The sequence below is a fragment of the Mobula birostris genome, chromosome 19, assembly GCF_030028105.1.
Source record: "Mobula birostris isolate sMobBir1 chromosome 19, sMobBir1.hap1, whole genome shotgun sequence".
NCBI classification, from domain to species: Eukaryota; Metazoa; Chordata; class Chondrichthyes; order Myliobatiformes; family Myliobatidae; genus Mobula; species Mobula birostris.
In genome coordinates, this window is record NC_092388.1 from 45,865,655 (window position 1) to 45,889,074 (window position 23,420).

At 41.7% G+C, this 23,420-nt stretch overlaps 1 protein-coding gene across 3 annotated transcripts in view; it reads right to left on the minus strand.

Moving 5' to 3' along the window:
- Window positions 1-23,420, minus strand: part of osbpl10b (oxysterol binding protein-like 10b) — a 172,082-nt gene that overhangs the window by 20,475 nt on the left and 128,187 nt on the right. For all 3 annotated transcript variants that reach the window (XR_011889749.1, XM_072283533.1, XM_072283534.1), the window contains 3 exons: window positions 20,655-21,153; window positions 17,106-17,292; window positions 1,769-1,951 (listed from right to left, as the gene is read on the minus strand). Coding sequence is in view for 2 of the 3 variants with exons in the window: in XM_072283533.1 (XP_072139634.1) it covers window positions 1,769-1,951; window positions 17,106-17,292; window positions 20,655-21,153 (869 nt within the window). In the remaining variant the exon portion in view is untranslated. The remainder of the gene's footprint in view (window positions 1-1,768; window positions 1,952-17,105; window positions 17,293-20,654; window positions 21,154-23,420) is intronic.

Below are 23,420 nucleotides of genomic sequence, written 5' to 3' on the forward strand. Positions count from 1 at the left end.
CTACCAAATTATCCTATTCTTACCCTCACTGGCGAGTGGCAAGGTGGATTACCATCCCGGAGGTCCTGCTTTTCAGGTTTCTAACTAGTTCTCTATATTTTCTCTTCAGGATCTCATCTGTTTTACTACCTATGTCGTTGGTACCAATATGTACAACAACCTCTGGCTGCCTACCCTCCCCTTTTAGAATGCTGTGGATCTCATCCAAGGTGTCTCTGGTGTTGGCAATTGGGAGACAGCATACTGTCCAGGTTCACATCCACAGGATCTCCTGTCTATTCCTTGAACTATTGAATCCCCTATCACTACTGCACGCCCTTTCTTCCCCGCGGCACCCCCCCCCCACGCCCACTCCCACTCCCGTTCTGAGCCACAGTGCCACACTGTGGATTTCCCCGGTAGGTCATTTCCACCCCCACCCCTCAACAGTATCCAAAGCATTATATGTGTGTGTGTGTGTGTGTGTGTGTATGTATACACACATAATTTAGGAGAACTGCCATAGGGATTCTCTGCACTGCAAACCTACTCCCCTCTCGAGACAAGTCACCCAGCTACCTGCCTATTTGAAATTCATTCAAAGGTACTGAAATATAAACAATATATATCAGCTTTATCATGTAAATATTTGAGTGTCATAATGCCCATCGGCAATTTATCTGTTTATTTGTAGAATTTTCAAACTTCTCTGCATTTTGTTGTGAAAATAAATTCCCTCCAAAAGACACTAACAGTGGTACAATTCATAGAATTTGTTGGAAGTGAGATTTTAAATCATGAGATCCACAAAATAAGTTCTTATTTACTCAGAGAACATTCATGTTCCTTTAACCGTGTTGCCTAATCACTGCTGTTCAGTAAGCCAACATTCACACTGCATTTTCTGTCTTCATTCAGATGTTGTCTCCTGCAAACAACCTCAACTACAACCTCACATATAACCTGCAGCTCAAAATCATTATCAGTTTTCTCATTATGAAACAGTACAGCACAGGAGCAAGCACTTCAGACCCTGATGTTGCATTGACCTAATTAACCAAGTAATTAAAAGCCTTCTAAATTATTCCCTTCTGCATATACAACTCCATATCCTTCCATGCCTCAGTATAAATCAAGCTGTCACATTCTTTATTATATCTGACAGACCACTATTTACTCCTGCATAACAGAGGTTATAGGACAGCTCTTTTGATCATCCAAACTATAGACCAGAAAGAAGATTTTATCCATTTTTCCTTCAGCCTATCAGATCAGGCAAATCAGCCTTTGCAGGTTTTCTCAACAAAATGCAAAAATTCATGATTGCACATATTTTCTTATGGGTTGTCTCTGGCAGTCTCTTGCCAGCTGGATACAGCCTTAGAGGACCTCTGAGCCACCTCACATTTTAAGCACACCTTCTGTAGTCACAGTTCTTCAGCAGCCCGTCCAGGCCCTCCTGCCCTTTACGAGAAAACTCAGCCTTCTCTCATCAATGCAGTAACCATCCTGTTTCAAGTCTTTAGTAGCTGCAGGATGTATTGTGGCATTAGACTGTAGCCGCAAAGATCATACCTGCTGTATCAAATATCATTACCTGCAGCATGGTATTACTCAGGGAATCCTGACAATGCCAGCATGAACCTGAACTGAAATTTATTAAGTGAATTTCCAGAGTTTTAAGATGATCTACAAATCTCCTTGAGATTCAAAAAAAAACAGGTTTTATTTTAATCTCTGAAAAATTAGATGTAGTTCAATAATATTTAAAAGTTCTAATTCTACAGACCTTGATTCCAACAATCCTTGCTTTTGGATGGGTCGAATTCTTTTTCTTATTTCTGGCAGTTTGGTTGTATCAATCACTTTTGTTTCACCATTACTGTATGTGAATTCAAGGGTTCCATTCCATTCCCCCTGTGCCTTGCATATAATTGTGTTAGTAGGATTATGCTTTACTTCAGCTGTAACTCTACAAGAAGAAAATGGAAATAAAAGGATTAAGTAAATAAAAGGGAAGTGAACTGTTAATCAACAACTCCAACAAAAATAGTTAGTTTCAAATTTAAAACTTTAGTCAGGTGTTTGAATCCCACCATAGTCTTCCTCCCTCTTTTTTATAAACCATCTTGCAATAGCTTGCACAACCTGACATAAATGTTCACTGCAGACATATAGCAGAGCCTACTGCAACATGCTGCTGTTGTTTACTTAAACAAGCAAAAGTTTTCACAGCATAGAAATGATGCTAGGTACAAGAGTGCCTGTGCATATGGCGACTTTGACAGAAGAAAAAACAGTGGTGGAGGGGTGGGTTAGTGGGTTGATGTGTTGATCAGCCTTACTGCTTAGGGAAAAGTAACTGCTTTTTTAGTCTGGTGAATCTGGCATGGATGCTATGTAACCTCTCCTCCAATGGGAGTGGGACAAACAGTCCATGAGCAGGGTGGATGGGATCCTTCATGATAATACCAGTCTCTTACTGGCACCTTTCCATATATGGTTTTGATGGCAGGTAGGATGGTGCCAGTGATGTGTTGGGCAGTTTTAACTACCTGTAGAGCCACCTTGTCTGCTGCAGTGCCGTTTCCACAGCATGCTGTGATACAGAATGTTAGCATGCTCTCTATTGTGCATCTGTAGAAGCTCATGGGTCTTGATGTGCATAGTGCTAATCTCCTCAGCCTTCTCATAAAGTACAAGTGTTGATGAGCTTTCTTGATTGTGTAGGATGTGTTCTGGGAGCTTGATTTTGTGCGAGATGTGCACTCCCACAAGTGCTCATAGTTTCCACTGCTGAGCATAAGACCATAAGATGTAGGAGCAGAAGTAGACCACTTGGCCCATCGGGTCTGCTCCACCATTCAATCATGGGCTGATCCAATTCTTCCAGTCATCCCCACTCCCCTACCTTCTCCCCATACCCTTTGATGCCCTGGCTAATCAAGAACCTATCTCTGCCTTAAATGCACCCAAAGACTTGGCCTCCACAGCTGCTCGTGGCAACAAATTCCACAGACTTACCACCCTCTGACTAAAGTAAATTCTACATACAGGTGTCCCCCGCTTTTCGAACGTTCGCTTTATGAAACCTCACTGTTACGAAAGACCTACATTAGTCATCTCCCCCATTTCACGTACCTCTCACTCCATCCTCCCGCCACCCCACTAGGAATAGGGTTCCCCTGGTCCTCACCTACCACCCCACCAGCCTCCGGGTCCAACATATTATTCTCCGTAGCTTTCGTCACCTCCAACGGGATCCCACCACTAAGCACTTCTTTCCCTCCCCCCCCCCCTCTGCATTCCGCAGGGATCGTTCCCTACGCGACTCCCTTGTCCATTCGTCCCCCCCATCCCTCCCCACTGATCTCCCTCCTGGCACTTATCCGTGTAAGCGGAACAAGTGCTACACATGCCCTTACACTTCCTCCCTTACCACCATTCAGGGCCCCAAACAGTCCTTCCAGGTGAGGCAACACTTCACCTGTGAGTCGGCTGGGGTGATATACTGCGTCCGGTGCTCCCGATGTGGCCTTTTACATATTGGCGAGACCCGACGCAGACTGGGAGACCGCTTTGCTGAACACCTACGCTCTGTCCACCAGAGAAAGCAGGATCTCCCAGTGGCCACACATTTTAATTCCACATCCCATTCCCATTCTGACATGTCTATCCACGGCCTCCTCTACTGTAAAGATGAAGCCACACTCAGGTTGGAGGAACAACACCTTATATTCTGTCTGGGTAGCCTCCAACCTGATGGCATGAACATCGACTTCTCTAACTTCCGCTAATGCCCCACCTGCCCTCGTACCCCATCTGTTACTTATTTTTATACACACATTTTTTCTCTCACTCTCCTTTTTCTCCCTCTGTCCCTCTGAATATACCCCTTGCCCATCCTCTGGGTCCCACCCCCTTGTCTTTCTTCCCGGATCTTCTGTCCCATGATCCTCACGTATCCCTTTTGCCTATCACCTGTCCAGCTCTTGGCTCCATCCCTCCCCCTCCTGTCTTCTCCTATCATTTTGGATCTCCCCCTCCCCCTCCAACTTTCAAATCCCTTACTCACTCTTCCTTCAGTTAGTCCTGACGAAGGGTCTCGGCCTGAAACGTCGACTGCACCTCTTCGTAGAGATGCTGCCTGGCTGCTGCGTTCACCAGCAACTTTTATGTGTGTTGACCTACATTAGTACATGTTTTTGCTAACAGAAGGTGTTTTCACTGTTACGAAAAAAGCAGCGCACGAAAAAAAATCAGCGTGCAATAAAAAGCAGCGTGCGCCCCGAGCAGCTGCTCTCCCCCAGATTCGGAACTGCATTCTCACCGGCATTGCTTAAACACGTGCCTGTGAGCAGCCATTTGCAAGATGAGTTCTAAGGTGTCGGAGAAGCCTAAAAGAGCTCGTAAGGGTGTTACACTTAGCGTAAAACTAGACATAATTAAGCGTTTTGATCGTGGTGAATGAAGCAAGGACAAAGTGAGTTTGGCTTGTGGAAGTTGATGAAGATGATGTTGAAGAGGTTTTGGCATCTCATGACCAAGAACAGATAGATGAAGAGCTGATGCAATTGGAAGAGGAAAGGATAGCAATTGAAACCGAATGAGTAATGAGAAAGACAACTTTAATTTGGAAAGGGTACGTAGGTTTAGGGGATATTTGCAGGATGGTTTGAGTGCTTACAAAGAACTGCATGACAGAAAAACGCGCGAGGCTCAGCAGTTAAGCAAGCCTTCCACATCAGCCACAGCAGACGACGAACCTCGACCTTCGACATCGAGGCTGGCAGAGATAGAAGAAGATGAGCTGCCTGCTCTAATGGAAACAGATGATGATAAGATGACACCCCAGTGTCCCACCACCAACACCCAGGCCGCGGACAGATACCGATTTGCGGAGAATTTAGCGGTAACCAGGAGGCACCAGCACATCTTTAAGAAAAAAGCCGAAATAAACATGCTAATTAATTATGTACTGGGCGGCCGCTGGACCCCTGCATGCTTCGCAGCAATGTATCGGGTCACTGCCCAGAGGGTGGGGGCCACTGCACCACCCCAACCTCCGACTCAGCCTAACACACCATCATCAGTGTGCTCGGCGCTGTCCCAATTCCGGTAAGTGATACTACACTGTACATATGTTATTTCTACTTTATATCGGCTGTGTATTTTTACATGTTATTTGGTATGATTTGGCAGCTTCATAGCTTGAAGTTTACTGGAGAGTGCTTGTGCAGTGTTTTTGCCCACAGTGCTTGTGTGAGATTTTCACTACGGAGAATAGTTCAGGCAATGATTGTGGAAAAGTATTTCTACTTTATATAAGCTGTGTACTTAACATATCATTCCTGCTTTTACTATATGTTACTGTTATTTTAGGTTTTATGTGTTATTTGGCATGATTTTGTAGGTTATTTTTGGGTCTGCGAACGCTCACAAAATTTTCCCATATAAATAAATGGTAATTGTTTCTTCGCTTTATGACATTCCGGCTTACGAACCATTTCACAGGAACGCTCTACCTTCGGATGGCGGGGGAAACCTGTATCTCTGTTCTAAATAGATGTCCTTCAATTCTGAAGTTGTGCCCTCTTGTCCTAGACTCCCCTACCATGGGAAGTAACTTGGCCATATCTAATCTGTTCAGGCCTTTTAGCATTCGGAATGTTTCTATGAGATCCTCCCTCATTCTCCTGAACTCCAGGGAATGCAGGCTAAAAGATGCCAGACATTCCTCATACAGTAACCCCTTCATTCCTGGAATCATTCTCATGAATCTTCTCTGAATCCTCTCCAATGTCTGTATATCCTTTCTAAAATAAGGAGCCCAAAACTGCACACAATACTCCAAGTGTGGTCTCACGAGTGCCTTATAGAGCCTCAACATCACATTCCTGCTCTTATATTCTATACCTCTAGAAATGAATGCCAACATTGCATTTGCTTTCTTCATCACCAACTCAACCTGGAGGTTAACCTTTAGAGTATCCAGCACAAGGACTCCTAAGTCCCTTTGCATCTCTGCATTTTGAATTCTCTCCCAATCTGAATAATAATCTGCCCGTTTATTTCTTCCACCAAAGTGTATGACCGTATACTTTCCAACATTGTATTTCATTTGCCACTTCTTTACCCATTCCCCTAAACTATCTAAGTCTCTCTGTTTCCTCAACACTACCCACTCCTCCACCCATCTTTGTATCATTGGCAAATTTAGCCACAAATCCATTAATCCCATAGTCCAAATCACTGACATACATTGTAAAAAGCAGCAGTCCCAACATCGACCCCTGTGGAACTCCACAGGTAACTGGCAGCCAGCCAGAATAGGATCCCTTTATTTCCACTCTCTTTTCTGCCAATCAGCCAATGCACCATCTATGCTAGTAACTCCCCTGTGATGGTCTGCATCCCAGGGTACTTAAGGAGGTGGCTCTAGAAATCGTGGACGCATTGGTAATCATTTTCCAATATTCTATAGATTCAGGATCAGTTCCTGCGGATTGGATGGTAGCTAATGTTATCCCACATTTTAAGAAAGGAGGGAGAGAGAAAATAGGCAATTATTGACCAGTGAGTCTGACATCAGTGGTGAGGAAGATGCTGGAATCAATTATAAAAGATGTAATAGAACCATAGAACCGTAGAAACTACAGCACAGAAACAGGCCCTTTGGCCCTTCTTGGCTGTGCCGAACCATTTTCTGCCTAGTCCCACTGACCTGCACACGGACCATATCCCTCCATACACCTCCCATCCATGTATCTGTCCAATTTATTCTTAAATGTTATTCTTAAAAAAGAACCCGCATTTACCACCTCGTCTGGCAGCTCATTCCATACTCCCACCACTCTCTGTGTGAAGAAGCCCCCCCCTAATGTTCCCTTTAAACTTTTCCCCCCTCACCCTTAACCCATGTCCTCTGGTTTTTTTCTCCCCTTGCCTCAGTGGAAAAAGCCTGCTTGCATTCACTCTATCTATACCCATCATAATTTTATATACCTCTATCAAATCTCCCCTCCTTCTTCTATGCTCTAGGGAATAAAGTCCTAACCTATTCAACCTTTCTCTGTAACTGAGTTTCTCAAGTCCCGGCAACATCCTTGTAAACCTTCTCTGCACTCTTTCAACCTTATTTATATCCTTCCTGTAATTTGGTGACCAAAACTGAACACAATACTCCAGATTGGATAGCAGTGGCAGGACAGGTCCGAGTCAGCATGGATTTACGAAGGGGAAATCATGCTTGACTAATCTTCTGGAATTTTTTGAGAATGTAACTATGAAAATGGACAAGGGAGAGCCAGTGAATGTAGTGTATCTGGACTTTCAAAAAGCCTTTGATAAGGTCCCACATGGGAGGTTAGTGTGCAAAATTAGGGCACATGGTATTGGGGGTAGGGTACTAACATGTATAGAAAATTGGTTGGCAGACAGGAAACAAAGGGTAGGGATTAATGGGTCCTTTTCAGAATGGCAGACAGTGACTAGTGGGGTACCGCAAGGCTTGGTGCTGGGACCGCAGCTATTTACAATATACATTAATGATTTAGATGAAGGGATTAAAAATAACATTAGCAAATTTGCAGATGACACAAAGCTGGGTGGCAGTGTGAAATGTGAGAACCATGTTATGAGAATGCAGGGTGACTTGGACAGGTTGGGTGAGTGGGCAGGTGCAGTTTAATGCAGATAAATGTGAGGTTATCCACTTTGGTAGCAAGAACAGGAAGGCAGATTACTATCTGAATGGTGTCAAGTTAGGCAAAGGGGAAGTACAACGAGATCTAGGTGTCCTTGTTCATCAGTCACTGAAAGTAAGTATGCAGGTACAGGAGGCAGTGAAGAAAGCTAATGGCATGTTGGCCTTCATAACAAGGGGAGTTGAGTATAGGAGCAAAAAGGTCCTCCTGCAGTTGTACAGGGCCCTGGTGAGACCACACCTGGAATATTGTGTACAGCTTTGGTCTCCAAATTTGAGGAAGGGCATTCTAGCTATTGAGGGAGTGCAGCGTAGGTTCACGAGGTTAATTCCCAGGATGGCGGGACTGTCATATGCTGAAAGATTGGAGCGACTGGGGTTGTATACACTGGAATTTAGAAGGATGAGAGGGGATCTGATTGAAACATATAAGATTATTAAGGGATTGGACACGCTAGAGGCAGGAAACATGTTCCCGATGTTGGGGGAGTCCAGAACCAGAGGCCACAGTTTAAGAATAAGGGGTAGACAATTTAGAATGGAGTTGAGGAAAAACTTTTTCACACAGAGGGTTGTGATTCTGTGGAATGCTCTGCCTCAGAAGGTAGTGGAGGCCAATTCTCTGGATTCTTTCAAAAAAGAGTTAGATAGAGCTCTTAAAGATAGTGGAGTGAAGGGATATGGGGAGAAGGCAGGAAAAGGGTACTGATTGTGGATGATCAGCCATGATCACAGTGAATGGTGGTGCTGGCTCGAATGGCTGAATGGCCTACTCCTGCACCTATTGTCTATTGTCTCATCTTGCTAAGCAGCCTCATGTGCGGCGCCTTGTCAAAGACCTTCTGAAAATCCAAGTACACCACATCTACCGCATCTCCTTTATCTATCCTGCTTGTAATTTCCTCAAAAATTTGCAGTAGGTTAGTCAGGCAGGATTTTCCTTTCAAGAAACTATAAAGAGGGGTATGAGTGATGTGAGTTCTGAAGTCAATACCATCAGAACCCCACTACTGCCGTGTTAGAATCTGAACCAGATTTAATAACACTGGCATATGTTATGAAATTTGTTGTTATGCGACAGCAGTACAATTGCAATACATAATCGTAAAAACTGTAAACTACAGCAGTATATAAAAAAGTTAAATAAGTAGTATAAAAAGAGAAAAAAAGAGTAGTGAGGTATTGCTCATGGGTTCAATGTCCATTCAGATATCTGATGGCAGAGGGGAAGAAGCTATCACTGAATCGTTGAGTGTGTGCCTTCAAGCTCCTGTATCTCCTTCCTGATGGCAGCAATGAGAAGAGGGCAAGTCTTGAGTAATGGGGGTCCTTAATGATGGATACTGCCTTTTTGAGGCATCACTCCTTGAAGGTGTCCTGGATGCTGGGGAGGCTAGTGCCCATGATGGAGCTGAATGAGTTTACAACTTATTGTAGCCATCCTGTGCAGTGCCTCCCCACCCCCTGCCACATACCAGATGGTGATGCAGCCAGTTAGAATGCTCTCCACAGTACATTTGTAGAAATTTGCGAGGGTCTTTCGTGATTTGCCAAATCTCCTCAGACTCCTAATGAAAAATAGCCAATGTCCTGCCTTCTTTGTAATTGCATCAATATGTTGGGCCCAGGATAGATCCTCAGAGATGTTGACACCCAGGAACTTGAAATTGCTCACTCTTTCCACTTCTAATCCCTCTATGATGACTGGTGTGTATTCCCTTGTCTTACTCTTTCTTAAGCCTACCGTCAATTTTTTGGTCTTACTGATGTTGAGTGCAAGGTTGGTGCTGTGACACCACTCAACTAGCTGATATATCTTGTCCCTGTATGCCTTCTCGTCACCATCTGAAATTCTGCCTACAATAGTTCTGTCATCTGCAAATGTGTAGATGGCACTTAAGCTGTGCCTAACCATGCAGTCATGGGTGTACAGGAGTAGAGCAGTGAGCTAAGCACACATCCTTGAGCTGCACCAGTGTTGATTATCAGCAATATCTGCACAGACTGGTTTTCCGGTGAGGAAGTCAAGGAACAAGGTGCAGATCCCAGGTTTTGGAGCTTTTTGATCAGTGCTGTTGGAATGATTGTGTTAAATGGCAAACTTGTCAATGTGATTACTCAGGTGTTTGGCCATGTAGTCATGTGTGAGCAATATGTACAGCAGTGGGCTCAGAGCACAGTCTTCTGGGGCAACCTTGTTGAGGATGATGGAGAGAGAGGAGAGGTTGTGCACTCTGACTTTCTGAGGTCTGTTGGTTAGGAAGTCCAACATCCAGTTGCACAGTGGTGTATTTAGGCCAAGCAGAATGAGTTTGTTCACCAAGGTCTGTAGGACAATAGTGTTGAATGTCAAACTGAAATCCAAAAACAGCATTCTGACATAAATGTTCTTGGAGTGCTGCCATTAATTGCGTGCAGGAAAGAACTGACAACGTTCCATTAGATAGTTAAAATGGACCCAGATATGAATGAACTATTGGGTCTACATTACATCTAAACCCTTAAAAAACTGGAATTCTATGTATTGAATATTTGATCTTTCAATCCGAAATATAAGTTTTGAATGAGTCACAATAAATGATTTGCCAAATAACTGAAATGGGACCTTGGCCCATGTAGAGTAATAGGGCTATAGAAGTCATTAGGATGAGGCATTCCCTCGCTGAATAAAGAAACAGCAACAATATATTAGGGCCCGTAAAGAAACAGCAACAATATATTAGGCCCCATAAAGAAACAGCAACAATATATATTAGGGCCCATAAAGAAACAGCAACAATATATAGCTGGTCATTAGGGGAGGGGGGGTCATTTATTTAGCATTTTACATTAATAATTATGAGACAGACTTACTGGTACAGGACAAAGAAAGAGGCAGATTTTACAATATGAGTGAATGACACTGGATAATCCATCAAATCTCTTTTGTTGGAGACATTCTCATCAGTGCAGCAAGATGCCTGAATGAAGTGTGTAGAAGGCCTCCAAGCAAAAGCACACATTTCACCTAACCATGAGATCACCAAAGGCTTTTTCACACACTAAAATCATGCAGGGTTGATGTCAGAAATGACTCCTCACGAGTTTATTTGTACTTGAGTGGTCCAATGCCAATAACTATATGTATCTACATAGGATATGATGAACATATCTCTGATTATGTATGCAACTGAGAGCTAGTGAACTACATCTGTCAAAATAAGTTTGCTTTTGCTTGACCAGGTGAATGGATAGTTTGAGTGGTCCTTTCCACAACAGAATCTGTCACAATAAAGACAAGGCTTTCAAATTTCTTCCTTATTCTTCAGATTCCAAGAATACATCATCTAGCCAATGAATTCTGTAGCTTTGCATTCTGCAAAATTTACAATCATCTAGGACACTATGTACTAGTAACGATGAATAGTCATTTCAAATCTATAAGTAGATCCAAGTATCTCTTTCTCACTACATAACAGGTGCCACGGTAGAGTAGTGATTAGTGCGAATCTATTACATCTTGAGGCGTTCTGGAATTTGTTCAATTCTGTTGCTGTCTGTAAGAAATCTGTGCGTTCTCCCTGTCACTGCGTGGGTTTCCTCTGGGTGCTCTAGTTCCCACCCACAGTCCAAAGACATACAATTGGCAGATTAATCGGTCATTGTAAATTGTCCTGTGATTACAATATTCCACAGTTTTTCTTAATCTTCCATGTGCTATTTATAGTTACAGATTTGTATCATTTTGTTGCTTTGTCCTATGAATTATTTATGTAACTGTGATACACATCTTTAATATGTTTACACCAAATAAATATAGTTTCTTTCATATTACCATTTAATCACCAAATTTTTCCCTCTTGAGATCTGTTCACTTAATATACAATTAATTTTCTGGATTTTTATTTTCTTTTTCAGATCTTTCAACAATACTTACTAATTTTGTAAACCTTCAAACTTATATAGTGAAACAAATATAAATATGCATGTGTAAGGGGTTTCTTCTTTTGTTACTGAGTAGTCTAATTAAAATGGCTTCTTTGTTATGTTAACTGCTGAGAAAGTCCTCCTGCTAGCAGTTTGTTTGGATCATGTTACTGATAAGAGGGTGAACAAACCAATTGGGATAGATGTTATTCTTTCTGTGTGTCTGCAAGTTAGTGTGATGCGCAGATTTTTGGGCAGAAGGCAGGAGAGAAAGACAGAGGATGAACCAGGTGCTGTGAGTCCACTAACGGAGTCGGACCCCAAGCTGGAGTCCGAGGTTCAGAGTGTTCGGCGAGGAGAGGAGACGGAGACGGACTTGTGTGGAGCGTCTGGTCGACCACTGTTGTTGGTCCCAGGCGGCAGGTCGAGGTGGTCCGAGGGGATCGCAGAGTGAAGAAGGAGGGTCCCGAGCTCCAACTGTTTGTGCACGAAGACATTGAACTTTGATAATTGTGGCGCCTTTTATTTTCCTTTTATATTTTATTCTCTATTAGTTATATAGTTCCAGTAATATCTATAAACTGTAAATCATTTAATCATATCTTGTGTATTGTCTGTTATTTGGGTGGGGTGGGGTACATCACACAGCATCCACACAAACTATTACCCAGTTTGGCGGGGCCGAGGGCTGCTTCCCTAGACGACAGCGAGCTGAGCGACCCTGAGGCTGGCCGGGGGGCTACACACGTTTGGCTACAGAAAAGAAAATATTACAGAGAGAATATTATGTCTAGTGTTATGGAAAAATGAGGTACTCAAGTACCTCTTCAAACTTTTTTTCTCCAAAATGGGAGAAACAATAAAGAAGATGGTTGCAGCTGAAACCATCCGGTTTGCTTCCAGTTCCTCGTGCTGGTGAGGGCAGGAACAGGGAGATAGGGGATCTGAATGTGTGGCTGAGGAGCTGGTGCGGGAAGCAGGGGTTTAGATTCTTGGACCACCGGGATCTGTTTTGGGGCAAGGATGAATTGTACAAAAGGGGCGGGTTGCACCTTAACAGGCTCGGTACCAGCATTCTGGCAGGCAGGTTTGCCGCTGGTACACGGGTATGTTTAAACTAAGTAGTGGGGGGGGGGGGGAGGAAGCAGAGGAAATATAAGGATGGAGTTAAAGGGAAAGAGAGAATAAGGACAGTTAAGAAAGACAACAGAATTAACGGGGCAGAAAGCTCAGGAAGGGATTGGAGAGTATGGCCAACTGCAATAGGAATCGGTGTGAAAGGTGAGGGGAGTAATGGATTAAAAGTATTCTATATGAATGCACCAAGTAAAGAAATAAAGTGGATGAGCTTGAGGCTCAGTTGGAAATTGGCAAGTATGATGTTGTAGGAATAACAGAGACATAGCTTCAAGAGGACCAGGGCTGGGAAATGAATATTCAAGGATATACGTCCTATCAAAAGGACAGACTGATGGGCAGAGGGGGTGAGGTGGCTCTGTTGGTGAGGAATGAAATTCAGTCTCTTGCGAGGGGTGACATAGAATCAGGAGATGTAGAGTCAGTATGGATAGAACTGAGAAATTGTAAGGGCAAAAAGACCCTAATGGGAGTTACACCAAACAGTAGCCTGGATATAGGGTGCAAGTTGAATCAAGAGTTAAAATTGGCATGTCGCAAAGGTAATGCTACGGTTGTTATGGGGAATTTTAACATGCAGGTAGACTCAGAAAATCAGGTTGGTAGTGGACCCCAAGAAAGGGAGTTTATGGAGTGCCTCCAAGATGGATTCTTAGTGCAGCTTGTACTGGAGCCTATCAGGGAGAAGGCAATTCTGGATCTAGTGTTATGTAATGAACCGGATTTGATAAGGGAACTCGAGGTAAAGGAGCCATTAGAAGGTAGTGACCATAATATGATAAGTTTTAATCTACAATTTGAGAGGGAGAAGGGAAAATCGGAAGTGTCAATATTACAGTTGAACAAAGGGGACTATGGAGCCATGAGGGAGGAGCTGGCCAAAGTTGACTGGAAAGATACCCTAACAGGGATGACAGTGGAACAACAATGGCAGGTATTTCTGGAAATAATACAGAAGGTGCAGGATCAGCTCATTCCAAAGAGGAAGAGAGATTCTAAGGGGAGTAAGGGGTGACTGTGGCTGACAAGGGAAGTCAAGGACAGTATAAAAATAAAAGAGAAGAAGTATAACATAGCAAAGATGAGCGGGAAGTCAAAGTACTGGGAAACTTTTAAAGAGCAACAGAGGATAATGAAAAAGGCAATATGGGGAGAAAAGATGAGATATGAAGGCAAGCTAGCCAAGAATATAAAGCTTCTTTAGGTATCTGAAGAGGAAAAAATTAGTTAAGACCAAAGTTGGGCCCTTGAAGACAGAAACGGGTGAATTTATTATGGGGAACAAGGAAATGGCAGACGAGTTGAACAGGTACTTTGGATCTGTCTTCACTGGGAAGACACAAATAATCTCCCAGATGTAATAGTGGCCAGAGGACCTAGGGTAACAGAGGAACTGAAGGAGATTCACATTAGGCAGAAAACGGTGTTGGATAGACTGATGGGACTGAAGGCTGTTAAATCCCCAGGGCCTGATGGTCTGCACCCCAGGGTACTTAAGGAGGTGGCTCTGGAAATCGTGGACGCATTGGTAATTAGTTTCCAATATTCTATAGATTCAGGATCAGTTCCTGAGGACAGGAGGGTAGCTAATGTTATCCCACATTTTAAGAAAGGAGGGAGAGAGAAAACAGGGAATTATAGACCAGTTAGCCTGACATCAGTGGTGGGGAAGATGCTGGAGTCAATTATAAAGGATGAAATAGTGGTACATTTGGATAGCAGTAACAGGATCAGTCTGAGTCAGCATGGATTTACGAAGGGGAAATCATGCTTGACTAATCTTCTGGAATTTTTTGAGGATGTAACTATGAAAATGGACAAGGGAGAGCCAGTGGATGTAGTGCACCTGGACTTTCAGAAAGCCTTTGATAAGGTCCCACACAGGAGATTACTGGGCAAAATTAGAGCACATGGTATTGGGGGTAGGGTACTGACATGGATAGAAAATTGGTGGGCAGACAGGAAACAAAGAGTAGGGATTAACGGGTCCCTTTCAGAATGGCAGGCGGTGACTAGTGAGGTACCACAAGGCTCAGTGCTGGGACCGCAGCTATTTACAATATACATTAATGATTTAGATGAAGGGATTAAAAGTAACATTAGCAAATTTGCAGATGACACAAAACTGGGTGGCAGTGTGAAATGTGCGGAGGATGTTGAGATAATGCAGTATGACTTGGACAGGTTGAGTGAGTGGGCAGATGCAGTTTAATGTGGATAAATGTGAGGTTATCCACTTTGGTGGCAAGAACAGGAAGGCAGATTACTATCTGAATGGTGTCAAGTTAGGCAAAGGGGAAGTACAATGAGATCTAGGTGTCCTTGTTCATCAGTCACTGAAAGTAAGTATGCAGGTACAGCAGGCAGTGAAGAAAGCTAATGGCATGTTGGCCTTCATAACAAGGGGAGTTGAGTAAAGGAGCAAAGAGGTCCTCCTGCAGTTGCACAAGGCCCTGGTGATACCCCATCTGGAGTATTGTGTGCAGTTTTGGTCTCCAAATCTGAGGAAGGACATTCTCGCTATTGAGGGAGTGCAGCGGAGATTCACGAGGTTAATTCCCAGGATGGCGGGACTGTCATATGTTGAAAGATTGGAGCGACTGGGCTTGTATACACTGGAATTTAGAAGGATGAGCGGGGATCTGATTGAAACATATAAGATTATTAAGGGATTGGACACGCTAGAGGCAGGAAGCATGTTTCCAGTGTTGGGGGAGTCCAGAACCAGAGGCCACACTTTGAGAATAAGGGGTAAACCATTTAGAACTGAGTTGAGGAAAAACTTTTTCACCCAGAGAGTTGTGGATCTGTGGAATGCTCTGCCTCAGAAGGCAGTGGGGGCCAATTCTCTGGATGCTTTCAAGAGTCAGATAGAGCTTTTAATGTTAGCGGAGTCAAGAGATATGGGGAGAAGGCAGGAACGGAGTACTGATTGTGTATGATCAGCCATGATCACAGTGAATGGCAGTACTGGCTCGAAGGGCCGAATGGCCTACTCCTGCACCTATTTTCTATAAATCTTACACAATGGTAAGAAATATGTATTTAGTCCATGCCAATTATTGCAGGCCTTTAATGAGCATTTTGGATATAAATAAGTTACCCACTCTACAAGATTTTCAAAATTATGGAGCCAAATTTGGCTACTAAAAATAATAAAGCTTCATAATTACAATTGTGTTTACGCATGCAAATCTGGATGTTGTTTTAATTGGTGTGTCATTCTTCCATCGGCTAGCTTGCTGAAATCCTCACTGACAGATTGTCACTGAAATCAATGGAACTGCACAAGTATTTTTATTTTATTTACTTCTGGAGTATGGTTTTGCTGGGGAGGTTGGCATAAATCACTGTCTCTGATTACTTTGTATGGAGTGGACAGGCAGGGCTATATATGGCAGTTAAGAGTGAACCATACATATTGCAAGTCTGAAGTCAAATCAAGCATCACAAATTCTTTTCCCAACAAGAAGCCAAAGATACTTAACCTCCAGATCAAAAAATAATCTATTAAAATAGTGCTGGTGCATTCACCTGTAAGCAAGTTTTAACTGTGTGATATAATGACCATGAAAATTAAATATTGTAGACATTGAGGGCTTATTTGCAAACTACTTCACATTCATACACTGAACCATTAAATCATTGAATATTGTTGTGAAAAACTGTTACAACTTCATTCAAACGTTGTCTTCCCATTTTTTTAAATATACTGAAACCTCTTAGCTTTACATTTCTTAAGTTTCTTCCAAACTTCCCACTAGAAAATGATCGACCTTACTCTAGCCTGAGATGTTGTACCCTTCCAACCCCTCACCTCTTGCCTTTCCTTCGCCTTTTCACCTTTGTCAAGTAGTACAGTTAAGACTGATGAGTCGAACAATGAATACTGCTGCCTAGCATCATAACGTGCAGAGTTGTGGAGTCATACAGAACGGAAACAGGCCCCTTAGGACATGAAGCCCATGTAATCCATCAAGTACCAAGTACACTAACCCTACATTTAATGACACCATAAACTATCTCTGGAAAAAAAAATAACAGGATTTTGTATGATGGCATTAAGTATGAAAACAATCAGCGTTGCATTTTACAGCACACCCAAATTTTATTTCCATTGACTTGAAATGATTCATTCTCACCTGTCATAATTTATTACACAGTCACAACCTGTTGCTCGAAGTCTGAAATACCACATTACCGCAAGTAGAAGGTACCTTGAGGGAAATCTCAGAACTGCCCATAGGCATATGCTGACATTTACTCAAATTTTAGCAAGTTATGGAAAGTTAAACAAAAATATATTACATCAATAACAAAGTGAGATTTTTCTGTAACTTTCCACTCTATCAATGCATAAAAATCATCTGTAAGTTACCTGTGGACCTTTCCTCCATAGAAAGGTTTGGTATGGAATGTGACAGCAGCAGAGTATCCAGACTTGGTACAGTTTATATTGACTTTACCCCCCAGTTCTACCCAGGGGACTGTCAGGATAGAACGTGCATAGGCACAAGGCAGTGTAAAAACATATTCCTCGTCATGTTCTCCAAGGTAAAGGACACCTATAAAAGATGGGAAAGCAGTGAAAATTGTAATACTATGGAATGTGGCAAAAGTAAACCTAACTGTTCAAATATGAATGTCAGATACAGTCATTTTGTAGGAAATAAAATGGTAGACCAGTATTACAGATTATGTGATCCAAATGGCTATTTCTCTCCATATACACTTTTGTTCCCACACATTTTATGGAAAATACATATTGAAAACTGAAGATCCACTGTATTTCCAAAGTTCTGAGGATGCAGAAAGTTCATTAGGGAACATAAAGTGAATGGCAAATTCATTATAATGTGGAAAAATTCAAGTTCATACACTTTGGTAGAAAACATCGTACAGAACCGTACAGACCATTTGACCCACGGCGTTGCACCAATCTTGTTGCTAATTTATACTAACCTTTTAATCTTTAAATATATCATCCATATCCCTCCAGTTCCCTCATATCTTAAAACCTCTTCAATTGAATCAAACTGCCTTCTTCTACTCCTCCCCTTGAAAAGCATAGGATATTCTTTGAATAGTGAGAAAATGAAATAGAGTGTTTGGTGGGACCTGAGTGAGCCAGTACAATGAGCAATTAGGAAGGCAAACAGTATATTAGCCTTTATTGCAAAAAGATGTAATAATTGAACTATTTTAAAGGCCTTAATGCGCCAACATCTATAATGGTGTACCGGTCCCCTGCAAGAGGACCTGCAACATAGAGAACACAATAAACCTTCACTAGACTGATTCCAAGAATTGGATGGAGGGAAAGAATGGGGGGGGGACGGGACATGTGAGAAGAGATTAAGCGGGTCCTATGTTTTTTGAGTTCAGAAGCATGAGAGACTGTGTGACAGCAAACCTCGTATGGTACTTGTCATGGAAGGTTGCAGGGATGAAGCTTCCCCCAAATGGGGTGTGTGGAAGCAGGGATTACATTCTCAAAATATGTTGTCAGTCATTCAGGTTTGGGAAATTGGGATATCTTAAATATGAAATACTGAAAGTTCACAGCAATGTTATTCCTGTAAGGATGAAGGATAAGAACAAATCTAGAGTGTCCTGATTGTCAAAGAATACTCCAAAGTTGATTAAGAAAAAAAGTAAAATGATAGACACAGAGCACTAAAAATGAGTGAGACTCTTCAGGAATACAGATAGTGTATGCATACAAAAATGGGAGATCCGAGACAGGTCATGAAATATCACCAGCTGATAAGATTAAGGAGAATCGCAAGGTACGTTTTAAGTACATTAAAGGGAAACCGGGAAAAGAACAAGGTACATTAGGAATCAAAGGAAAAGGAAGATGCAGACAAGATCTTAAGTAAGTACTTTTCAGCTGTATTCTCTCAGGAGGAGAGCATAGTACAACAAGCATTTTTGAGCAAAATAGAAATGCATGCTTTTTGGTCTGTAAGCATTAATTTGTATTTTGTGTTATGCAAGTGCATATAACCTTTCAGCCTTAAGTGTCACTGTGATGCAAATTTTTGTATAGTAATCAGGATGATAGAATACATAAAATAAAGTTGTTTACAACAACAACAACACAATAACACTTCTCTGGAAAGTTGAGAGATCTCATTTGGGATTAAGAAAGCCCATTAAGGTTTAAAAAAGGAAAAGGTATTAGTGTCTATCGGGCATAAAGTAGAATAAATCCCCAGGGCCTGATCAGATGTATTCCAGGCTGCAACGGGAAGAAAGAGAGGAGGTGGCTGGAGCTGTGGCAAAGATATTTACTGCCTTGCCAACATAAGTGACTGAGGACTGAAGACTGAAAATCTGATACTCTTGTTCAAGTTGTACAACAGGGATAAACCAGCTAGTTCTTCTAACGTCAGTGATGGAGAAATTATTGGTAAACAATTTAAAAGACAGGATCAATCTACACTTGGAAGACAGGGATATATCATGACTAGTCAGCACAGACTTACTGGTGGGAGATCCTGTCTGACTAGTTTGAGTTTTCTTGAAGAGATTACAGAACGTATTGATGGGGACAGTGCATTCAATCTGATTTACATGAATTTCAATCATGTCTTTGCTGCGGTCAGCATGGAAATCTGGTCCAATAGGTACATGCCCATGGAATCAAGGACAAACTGGATCCAAAATTGGCTTGGTGATAACAGCCCAAAGTGATGGTAAGGGTTGCATTTGTAACTGTAAGCCTGTGACTAATGGTGTAGCAACAAGAATTGGTACTGGGACAGTTGGTATTTTAATATTAAAAACTTAGATGTGCATGTAGAAAATATGACTAGTAAATTAGCAGATAACATGAAAATTGGTGTTATTGCTGATTGTGAGGAGTGTAGTCTTAGATGGCAGAATGATATTGATCTGTTGTCATGTGAGAGCTTGTGCACTTTGGGAAATTAGATCTGGGTAGAGAACAGTAAGTCTCTAAGGAATACTAAAGAACAGAAAGACCTTTGGTGTACATTTCCAAAGATTCTTAAACATGGCGGTGAAATGAGGAGGTAAAAAGAGGCACAAGGAATTTTTGCCTTCATTGGCTACAACATAGAACATGAAAGATTAAGGTCTCGGTAATGTAGAAAAACATTATTTAAGCCACAGCCGGAATACTGTATGCAGTTCTGGTCACAACATTTCAGGAAGCATGCTATTGCGGTGAAGCAAGATACATTAGGATGTTTCAGATAGAATATTTCAGTTATGCAGAGACACTGGATGGACTGGGTTTGTTTTCTTTGGAATAGTGGAGATCAGCAACAACCTGAAAAAGGTGTACAAAATTATAAGAACCATAAATTGAGCATATAGTAAGTAACTATTCCCCACGTCAGTCGTCCAAGACCAGACAGCATAGGTTTAGAAGGCAAACACGAGGAAATCTGCAGATGCTGGAATTTCAAGCAACACACATAAAAGTTGCTGGTGAACACAGCAGGCCAGGCAGCATCTCTAGGAAGGGGTACAGTAGACGTTTCGGGAGAGTCTCGGCCTGAAACATCGACTGTACCTCTTCCTAGAGATGCTGCCTGGCCTGCTGCGTTCACCAGCAACTTTGATGTGTGTAGGTTTAGAAGGAATCAGAGGAAGATGCCTTCTCATCTGGAGGGATGCTGATTAAAGTGGTGGAGGCAGCTACTTTCAATATCTGTGCTCTTGAATCACCAAGGAATAGTGGGCTGATAAACAGAATTAGTGTGGATAAGTCCTTAATATTCAGCATTATTATTATAGGCTGAAGAGCCCATTTTTGTGCTGTATTCAATTGGAACATTACAAAATGAAAATTACATTTAGAAACTTGACTGTAAGATAGTAATGATTTACTATTATTGCTACCTGCTATCCACTGTGGCTCATTAAATTTGATGAATTTAAGAGCTGTTCTTACCTTCCCCTACCATCGTGACTCCTATGGACATCCCCATGAATTTGCTCTTGGTCCACACGTGTGCATTTACACACATTTTCCTCTCCTTGCATTCACAGTAAAAACCTGAAACTGGTGGATGATGGGAAATTTGTTCTGCTGTAAACCTCATTTTGTAGAATTCTGTAAGGTCCTTGCCAGAGTCAATGGCATGTTTGATCTCGGGCTGCTCCTTGGCAATAGTTGAAATGCTGTTGTCTTCATTAGATTTTACTTTATCTTTTGGCACATTCCAGGAACAGTGGAATGTTTCTCCTATTATTGGATTATAGGGCTTTTTTGCCACTGCTCCTTTTCGCCCCTCATGGAATGAAGTCAGGTAAAACTCCACAAAGCAGATAATCCGTTCTTCAGCTGTGGTACCTGCTGTGATCGACACAAACATGTCTGCATGGGCCATGAAATTTGCATACATTTCCAGCAATGACCTCTTCTCCAAAATAAATGTTGGAAGCACCACCTGTGTTAAGAATAAATGAAGAAAATATTATAGGGCATCTTAAAACACTGGCATAGATAGATAAAAAGCGATATTAAAGATATCTTTAATATAAATGTGACAATACACATCTTAGCATTAAAAAAAAAGCTTAAACACAAGAGTTTCTGCAGGAGCCAGAAAAAAATGCTGGAAATCTTGAGCAATACACACAAAATACGGAGGAACTCAGCAGGTCTATGGAAGGAAATTAACAATCGGCATTTTCCAGAACCTGTTACTACAGATCCTTTGACTGGTAAATTCATGATAAACCAGTTTGAAAGGCTTCTCAGAACTAGTAACAACAGGAAATTATGAAAGATGGCAATGGATAGGACAATAACCAAACCAGAGGACTCTAGTAATTTTGAAGTTTCATTAACTGTAGTTGATAATAAGATCATTATTTGTAATCCTTTTATAGTTGGATCTGCATTCTGCAGACAGCACAAATATTCAGGTTGTCAGAGGAGATGACCTTGGGTTTCAGAACAATTCTGATCAGCTGGTAGGCAAGGAAAGCAATGGAAGATGGAATTTACTTTTGAGGTGATCAGCTTTGGTGTTCTAATAAAAGTAATGAATAATAAAGCCATGGGGAATATTGTCCTTTGATCCCTGAAGATGATAGAAATAAAGACAGAAGGAATACTGGTCTTCAATGACCATACTATAGAAGATATGAGCATAGGGAACATGGTATACAACTTCAGACAGATCAGAGCTGGTGTCTTTTCTGGTCACAGCATTATAGGAATGATGGGAATGTGCTGGAGAGGTTGAAGAGAAGACTAACCCAGGCATTACCTGGTAGAATGGCTAGAGATGCAGATTAGCTTCCCTTAGGTCAGAGGAGACTGAGGGGGTTTAGATGGTTGAGTCAAAATTTATGAGGGGAAAAGATAAGACTAGTGGGTGTTTTCTCCCCATTAATGTTGACTTCTGAATCCAGAGGGCATGTAACACGTGAAAGGTTTAGAGCAGAGGTTCCCAACCTTCTTTATGCCATGGACCCCTGCCATTAACCAAGGGATCTGTGGGAACCCCTTGTTTACAAGGATCTGGGGTTAAGGCAAGGGACCAAGTGCTGGTAAATAGGATTAGTATAGATGGGTTCCTGATGATCAGTATGGACACTGTTGAAAGGCTTACTACTGTGATGTTTCATGAATATGTCTTTAATCATTGTCAAATCAAATTATTTTATAAGCACAAGTTTGCCTTTTAAATTATTATTTTGCTTTTCAGAATTAAAAACTGAAAGCTTTTGTTTCAGCTAGGAATATTTTTAATTTAACATTAAACATATGTAAGATGATTAAACTTTCCCTCCTCATTCTTACTGTTCTATCCACAGATTTTGAGACATTCCTCTCCAATCCAGCTGACTGGTATTGCATTTATTTTGTTACATTCACAAAATACCTATAATTAGTCTCTGCTTATTTGAATATCTGCTAATTACAGAATCTCCCATGGATCTGTGCTTGGATCTTTTCAAGAGTAGTCAGAAAGAGCTAGGTTTACTTAGTGTATCAGTGGAAACTTAAACTGTGTTTGAGATGATGTTATCAAGAGGTGGCAGGTAGATGAGAATTATCAAAGGATCTTTAGAGAAAATTGAGAGAAGTGAGTCACTAACGATAATACATTAAATGTATCATAGAGTCATCGACAGCTACAGTACAGAAACAGGCCCTCTAGCCACTTAGTGTATGCCGCACTATTATTTTATTGAGTCCCATCAATTCTCACCTGAAACATAGGCCTCCATATCTCTTCCATCTACGTGCATACCCAAACTCCTCTTCAATGTTGCAATTGAACTCATATCCACTGCTCATTCCACATTCACACCAACCTCAGTGAAATTCCCCTTCAGGGATCCCTTTAAATATTTAAATTTTCACCCTTAAACTATGACCTCTAGTTGTAGTCTCACTTAACCTGAGTGGAAAAAGCCTAATTGCATTAACCATATCTATACCCCTCATAATTTTGTATACCTCTATCTAATCTTTCATTGTCCTACCCTCCAGGGAATAAAGTCCTAACCTAGTTAATCTTTCACTATAACTCAGGTCCTCAAGACTTGGCAACATCTTTGTAAATTTTCTCCATACTTTTTCAGTCTTATTGATATCTTTACTGTGGATGGGTGACCAGAACGGCACATAATATTCCAAATTTGGCCTCACCAATGTCTTATACAACTTCAAAATAACATCCCAACTATTGTACTCAAA